Source organism: Pristiophorus japonicus, chromosome 20 (genome assembly GCF_044704955.1).
Source record: "Pristiophorus japonicus isolate sPriJap1 chromosome 20, sPriJap1.hap1, whole genome shotgun sequence".
In the NCBI taxonomy this organism is placed as follows: Eukaryota; Metazoa; Chordata; class Chondrichthyes; family Pristiophoridae; genus Pristiophorus; species Pristiophorus japonicus.
Window position 1 is genome coordinate 94,376,594 of NC_091996.1, and position 7,825 is coordinate 94,384,418.

A 7,825-nucleotide genomic window follows, 5' to 3' on the forward strand; every position below is an offset into this window, starting at 1 on the left:
GGTCCCTGGGCCTCGATTAAACTCTTGGTCCCTGGGCCTCGATTAAACTCTTGGTCCCTGGGCCTCGATTAAACTCTCGGTCCCTGGGCCTCGATTAAACTCTCGGTCCCTGGGACTAGATTAAACTCTCGGTCCCTGGGCCTCGATTAAACTCTTGGTCCCTGGGCCTCGATTAAACCCTCGGTCCCTGGGCCTCGAATAAACCCTCGGTCCCTGCGCCTCGATTAAACCCTGGGTCCCTGGGCCTCGATTAAACCCTCGATCCCTGGGAATAGATTAAACCCTCGGTCCCTGGGCCTCGATTAAACCCTCGGTCCCTGGGCCTCGATTAAACCCTCGGTCCCTGGGCCTCGATTAAACCCTCGGTCCCTGGGCCTCGATTAAACCCTCGGTCCCTGGGCTTCGATTAAACCCTCGGTCCCTGGGCCTCGATTAAACCCTCGGTCCCTGGGCCTCGATTAAACCCTCGGTCCCTGGGCCTCGATTAAACCCTCGGTCCCTGGGCCTCGATTAAACCCTGGGTCCCTGGGCCTCGATTAAACTCTTGGTCCCTGGGCCTCGATTAAACTCTTGGTCCCTGGGCCTCGATTAAACTCTCGGTCCCTGGGCCTCGATTAAACTCTCGGTCCCTGGGACTAGATTAAACTCTCGGTCCCTGGGCCTCGATTAAACTCTCGGTCCCTGGGCCTCGATTAAACCCTCGGTCCCTGGGCCTCGAATAAACCCTCGGTCCCTGCGCCTCGATTAAACCCTGGGTCCCTGGGCCTCGATTAAACCCTCGATCCCTGGGAATAGATTAAACCCTCGGTCCCTGGGCCTCGATTAAACCCTCGGTCCCTGGGCCTCGATTAAACCCTCGGTCCCTGGGCCTCGATTAAACCCTCGGTCCCTGGGCCTCGATTAAACCCTCGGTCCCTGGGTCTCGATTAAACCCTCGGTCCCTGGGCCTCGATTAAACCCTCGGTCCCTGGGCCTCGAATAAACCCTCGGACCCTGGGCCTCGATTAAACCCTCGGTCCCTGGGCCTCGATTAAACCATCGGTCCCTGGGCTTCGATTAAACCCTCGGTCCCTGGGCCTCGATTAAACCCTCGGTCCCTGGGCCTCGATTAAACCTTCGATCCCTGGGACTAGATTAAACTCTGGGTCCCTGGGCCTCAATTAAGCCCTCGGTCCCTGGGCCTCGATTAAACCCTCGATCCCTGGGCCTCAATTAAATCCTCGATCCCTGGAACTAGATTAAACTCTCGGTCCCTGGGCCTCGATTAAACCCTCGGTCCCTGGGCCTCGATTAAACCCTCGGTCCCTGGGCCTCGATTAAACCCTCGGTCCCTGGGCCTCGATTAAACTCTCGGTCCCTGGGCCTCGATTAAACCTTCGGTCCCTGGGCCTCGATTAAACCCTCGGTCCCTGGGCCTCGATTAAACCCTCGCCCCTGGGCCTCGATTAAACCCTCGGTCCCTGGGCCTCGATTAAACCCTCGGTCCCTGGGCCTCGATTAAACCCTCGGTCCCTGGGCCTCGATTAAACCCTCGGTCCCTGGGCCTCGAATAAACCCTCGGACCCTGGGCCTCGATTAAACCCTCGGTCCCTGGGCCTCGATTAAACCCTCGGTCCCTGGGCTTCGATTAAACCCTCGGTCCCTGGGCCTCGATTAAACCCTCGGTCCCTGGGCCTCGATTAAACCCTCGGTCCCTGGGCCTCGATTAAACTCTCGGTCCCTGGGCCTCGATTAAACCCTCGGTCCCTGGGCCTCGATTAAACCCTCGGTCCCTGGGCCTCGATTAAACCCTCGTCCCTGGGCCTCGATTAAACCCTCGGTCCCTGGGCCTCGATTAAACCCTCGGTCCCTGGGTCTCGATTAAACCCTCGGTCCCTGGGCCTCGATTAAACCCTCGGTCCCTGGGCCTCGAATAAACCCTCGGACCCTGGGCCTCGATTAAACCCTCGGTCCCTGGGCCTCGATTAAACCCTCGGTCCCTGGGCTTCGATTAAACCCTCGGTCCCTGGGCCTCGATTAAACCCTCGGTCCCTGGGCCTCGATTAAACCTTCGATCCCTGGGACTAGATTAAACTCTGGGTCCCTGGGCCTCAATTAAGCCCTCGGTCCTTGTGCCTCGATTAAACCCTCGATCCCTGGGCCTCAATTAAATCCTCGATCCCTGGAACTAGATTAAACTCTCGGTCCCTGGGCCTCGATTAAACTCTCGGTCCCTGGGCCTCGATTAAACTCTCGGTCCCTGGGCCTCGATTAAACTCTCGGTCCCTGGGCCTCGATTAAACTCTCGGTCCCTGGGCCTCGATTAAACTCTCGGTCCCTGGGCCTCGATGAAACTCTCGGTCCCTGGGCCTCGATGAAACTCTCGGTCCCTGGGCCTCGATGAAACTCTCGGTCCCTGGGCCTCGATTAAACCCTCGGTCCCTGGGCCTCGATTAAACCCTGGGTCCCTGGGCCTCAATTAAACCTTCGATCCCTGGGACTAGATTAAGCCCTCGGTCCCTGGGCCTCGATTAAGCCCTCGGTCCCTGGGCCTCGATTAAACCCTGGGTCCCTGGGCCTCAATTAAACTCTCTGTCCCTGGGCCTCGATTAAACCCTCGGTCCCTGGGACTAGATTAAACCCTGGGTCCCTGGGCGTAGATTGAACCCTGGGTCGCTGGGCCTAGATTGAACCCTGGGTCCCTGGGCCTAGATTGAACCCTGGGTCGCTGGGCGTAGATTGAACCCTGGGTCGCTGGGCGTAGATTGAACCGTGGGTCGCTGGGCCTAGATTGAACCCTGGGTCCCTGGGCCTAGATTGAACCCTGGGTCCCTGGGCCTGGATTAAACCCTGGGTCCCTGGGTTTCGATTAAACCCTGGGTCCCTGGGCCTAGATTAAACCCTGGGTCCCTGGGCCTAGATTAAACCCTGGGTCCCTGGGCCTAGATAAAACCCTGGATCCCTGGGTTTCGATTAAACCCTGGGTCCCTGGGCCTAGGTTAAACCCTGGGCCCCTGGGCCTAGATTAAACCCTGGGTCCCTGGGCCTCGATCGGTGAGGTCTGTCAGACCTGCTTGACCGCCTTGTGAGAGTTTCAGTTGTTGACTGAAGAAGTTTGCTGTGTAATGACCTTCTGCGTGAGCTGTGTTTCCCTGTCTGACTCACAGCCTCGAGTTGCTCTGCTGCAATATGACTCAACCTGAAAGGGGAACTTTCAGATCCACTTAACGGTCTGCGGCAAATCGGCTCCAGCTCAGCGCTCCTGGTCTGCCCGAGCTGTCCGACCCCACCCCCACCACTCCCCTCTCTCCCCCTCCCCTCTCTCTTCCCCCCTCACCTCCCCCTCCCCCTATAGTGGTGATGGGTGAGCGGGATTCGATGCGAGTTAGGACACGGGGGCAGCCGAGTTTAGGAAGAGCAGAAGTTTATGAAGGGTGGAAAAAGAAAGACTTGCATTTATATAGCGCCTTTCACAACTACCGGACGTCTCAAATCATTTTACAGCCAATGAAATACTTTTGAAGTGCAGTCACTGTTGTAATGCGGGAAACACGGCAGCCAATTTGCGCACAGCAAGCTCCCACACACAGCGATGTGATAATGACCCAGATCATCTGTTTTAGTGATGTTGATTGAGGGATAAATATTGGCCCAGGACACCGGGGAGAACTCCCCTGCTCTTCTTCCAAATAGTGGCCGTGGGATCTTTTACATCCAACTGAGAGAGCAGACGGGGCCTCGGTTTAATGTTTCAGCCGAAAGACAGCTCCTCCGACAGTGCGGCGCTCCCTCAGTACTGCCCCTCCGACAGTGCGGCGCTCCCTCAGTACTGCCCCTCCGACAGTGCGGCGCTCCCTCAGTACTGCCCCTCCGACAGTGCGGCGCTCCCTCAGTACTGCCCCTCCGACAGTGCGGCGCTCCCTCAGTACTGCCCCTCCGACAGTGCGGCGCTCCCTCAGTACTGCCCCTCCGACAGTGCGGCGCTCCCTCAGTACTGCCCCTCCGACAGTGCGGCGCTCCCTCAGTACTGCCCCTCCGACAGTGCGGCGCTCCCTCAGCACCGTCCCTCCGACAGTGCGGCGCTCCCTCAGCACCGCCCCTCCGACAGTGCGGCGCTCCCTCAGCACCGGCCCTCCGACAGTGCGGCGCTCCCTCAGTACTGCCCCTCCGACAGTGCGGCGCTCCCTCAGTACTGCCCCTCCGACAGTGCGGCACTCCCTCAGTACTGCCCCTCCGACAGTGCGGCGCTCCCTCAGTACTGCCCCTCCGACAGTGCGGCGCTCCCTCAGTACTGCCCCTCCGACAGTGCGGCGCTCCCTCAGCACCGTCCCTCCGACAGTGCGGCGCTCCCTCAGTACCGCCCCTCCGACAGTGCGGCGCTCCCTCAGCACTGGCCCTCCGACAGTGCGGCGCTCCCTCAGTACTGCCCCTCCGACAGTGCGGCGCTCCCTCAGTACTGCCCCTCCGACAGTGCGGCACTCCCTCAGTACTGCCCCTCCGACAGTGCGGCGCTCCCTCAGTACTGCCCCTCCGACAGTGCGGCGCTCCCTCAGTACTGCCCCTCCGACAGTGCGGCGCTCCCTCAGTACTGCACTGGAGTTTCAGCCTAGATTTTTGAGCTGAAGTATCTGGAGTGGGACTTGAACCCAGAACCTTCTGACTCAGAGGTGAGAGTGCTGTCCACTGAGCCACAGTTGCTGGGAAGCCATCTCAGAGTGCGTTGGAATAGTCAAGACTGGAGGATGGTTGAAGGTTTCAGCAGCAGATGAGCTGAGGCAGGAGCAGAGGATGTTACGGAGGTGGATTTAGATGGCTTTAGTTATGCTGTGGATATGTGGTCAAAAGTTGGGAAGAGGGATGGATTCGGGGGCGAGGGAACGGAGTTTGTGGCGGGGACCGAGAACAATGGCTTAAAAAAGGAGGCAGGCAAAAAGCAGGAAACTGTAGACCAGTTAGCCTAACATCTGTGGTTGGGAAAATGTTGGATCCATTATTAAAGAAGCAGTAGCAGGACATTTATAAAATCAAAATTCAGTCAGGCAGAGTCAGCATAGATTTATGAAGGGGAAGTCATGTTTGACAAATTTGCTGGAATTCTTTGAAGATGTAACGAACAGGGTGGATAAAGGGGAACCAGTGGATGTGGTGTATTTGGATTTCCAGAAGGCATTTGACAAGGTGCCACATAAAAGGTTACTGCACAAGATAAAAATTCACGGGGTTGGGGATAATATATTAGCATGGATAGAGGATTGGCTAACTAACAGAAAACAGAGAGTCGGGATAAATGGGTCATTCTCTGGTTGGCAACCAGTAACTAGTGGGGTGCCGCAGGGATCAGTGCTGGGACCCCAACTATTTACAATCTATATTAACGACTTGGAAGAAGGGATCGAGTGTAACGTAGCCAAGTTTGCTGACGATACAAAGATGGGAGGAAAAGCAATGTGCGAGGAGGACACAAAAAATCTGCAAAAGGACATAGACAGGCTAAGTGAGTGGGCAAAAATTTGGCAGATGGAGTATAATGTTGGAAAGTGTAAGGTCATGCACTTTGGCAGAAAAAATCAAAGAGCAAGTTATTATTTAAATGGAGAAAGATTGCAAAGTGCCGCAGTACAGCGGGACCTGGGGGTACTTGTGCATGAAACACAAAAGGTTAGTATGCAGGTACAGCAAGTGATCAGGAAGGGCCAATGGTATCTTGGCCTTTATTGCAAAGGGGATGGAGTATAAAAGCAGGGAAGTCTTGCTACAGCTATACAGGGTATTGGTGAGGCCACACCTGGAACACTGCGTGCAGTTTTGGTTTCCGTATTTACGAAAGGATATACTTGCTTTGGAGGCAGTTCAGAGAAGGTTCACTCGGTTGATTCCGGGGATGAGGGGGTTGACTTATGAGGAAAGGTTGAGTAGGTTGGGCCTCTACTCATTGGAATTCAGAAGAATGAGAGGTGATCTTATCGAAACGTATAAGATTATGAGGGGGCTTGACAAGGTGGATGCAGAGAGGATGTTTCCACTGATGGGGGAGACTAGAACTAGGGGGCACGATCTTAGAATAAGGGGCCGCCCATTTAAAACTGAGATGAGGAGAAATTTCTTCTCTGAGAGGGTTGTAAATCTGTGGAATTCGCTGCCTCAGAGAGCTGTGGAAGCCGGGACATTGAAAATATTTAAGACAGAAATAGACAGTTTCTTAACTGATAAGGGGATAAGGGGGCGGGCAGGGAAGTGGAGCTGAGTCCATGATCGGATCAGCGATGATCGTATTAAATGGCGGAGCAGGCTCGAGGGGCCCTATGGCCTACTCCTGCTCCTATTTCTTATGTTCCTCCCGATATTCAATGGGAGCGAATGTCTGGTCCTGGGATGTTGGGCGGGCAGTGTGATGAACCGACCAGCGGCCGGCCTGGTTTTCTGACAGGATGTTGGTTACCTTGGCAGAGCCCTCTCAGTACACGGCACGGAACGACAGCGTGTCGATGCTGCGCACCAACCTCGGGCACTCCTTCCAATGCTCCAACCAATCGGTGAAGGCCAGCGCCGGATTCTGGGTGGACCTGATGGACCAGCAGGTTCAGGCCTTCGATATCCCCAAAAACCAGGACTTCGGCTCAGGTAATAACCCGTGGGGCTGGGGCCTCCCGTAGGCCAATGTACCCGGCCCACGTTCATCCCCTGGTTCCCAGGGGGAGTCCGGGGGCGGGGGGGGGGGGGAAGAGGGGTAGTGAAGGAGGGGAGGGGGAAGGCGATGAGGGGGGGGGGGAAGAGGTGATGGGCGTGGTTTGAGGGTGCGGGGATAGAGGGGGAGGGGTAAGGGAGAGGGGGTTGAGGGTGAGGGAATGGAGGGAAAGGGGTGGGAAGGGGAGGATGAGGGGAGGGAAGGGGTTGGGGAGGAGAGGGGGAGCGGGGATGATGAAGAGGTGTTGTGGGTGCGGGGATGGGGCTTGTGGGGGATGGAGGGTTGGAGACAGAGGATTGAGAGGGGAGGGGTTTCAGAGAGGGCGGGGTTTATGGGGAGGGGGTTTGTGGGCTGGGGTGGTTGGGAGGGGGAGGGGTTTGCGAGGGATTTTGGGGGGTGAGGGGTTGGGGGGGGGTGGGGTTTGCTGGGGAGGGGGTTTGGGGAAGGTGAGGGGGTTTGTGGAGGGGGGGGGGTTGGGAGGGGGAGGGGTTTGTGGGGAGGGAGTTTGGGAGGGGGAGGGGTTTGCGGGGAGGTAGTTGGGGGGGTGTGAGGGAGAGACTGGGTGTGTTGGTGGTTTGGGGTTTGTGGGGGAGTTGGGGAGGGGCTGTTGCTGTTCCTGTTGTTGCCGAGCCTGTGTCTGACTCCCTCCCCCCCCCCCCCCGGTGTCTTGCAGCGGAGATCTGCCCCGAGGATCGCCGGGTGCCAATCGTGGCCATCGTTGTCGCCGTGGTCCTGATCGTGCTCATCCTCATCGTCCTCGTGGCCTATCTGATCGGCAGGAAGCGCAACCAGGCCGGGTATCAAAGCATCTGAGCGGGGCCCATTCCCACCGCCGAGACCCCCCCCCGCCCCGCCCCGGGACAACATGGGGGAGGGATTCGGCTCCATGATGGGGGGGTGGGGGTGGGGGAGGGGTTTCTGGGGTCGTGGGTGAGGGGGGGTCGGGTTTGAGGGAGGGTCGAGGGTGAGGGAGGGTTGGGGTTCGAAGGTCGTGGGTGAGGGAGGGTTGGGGTTCGAAGGTCGTGGGTGAGGGAGGGGTCAGGGTGAGCGGGAGGGGTCAGGGTGAGCGGGAGGGGTCAGGGGATGAGGGGGAGGGGTCAGGGGATGAGGGGCTTACTGGGGCCGGGGATTACTCGATACAAATTTGATCGGAATGTGAAA

The 7,825-nt window shown here is 57.6% G+C and overlaps 1 protein-coding gene across 1 annotated transcript in view; it reads left to right on the forward strand.

Moving 5' to 3' along the window:
- Positions 1-7,577, forward strand: part of LOC139233016 (macrosialin-like) — a 34,754-nt gene extending 27,177 nt beyond the window's left edge. The window contains exons 6-7 of the mRNA XM_070863522.1: positions 6,427-6,600; positions 7,338-7,577. Coding sequence (XP_070719623.1) covers positions 6,427-6,600; positions 7,338-7,477 — 314 coding nt within the window. The 3' untranslated portion in view covers positions 7,478-7,577. The remainder of the gene's footprint in view (positions 1-6,426; positions 6,601-7,337) is intronic.
- The last annotated feature ends 248 nt before the right edge of the window (positions 7,578-7,825 follow it).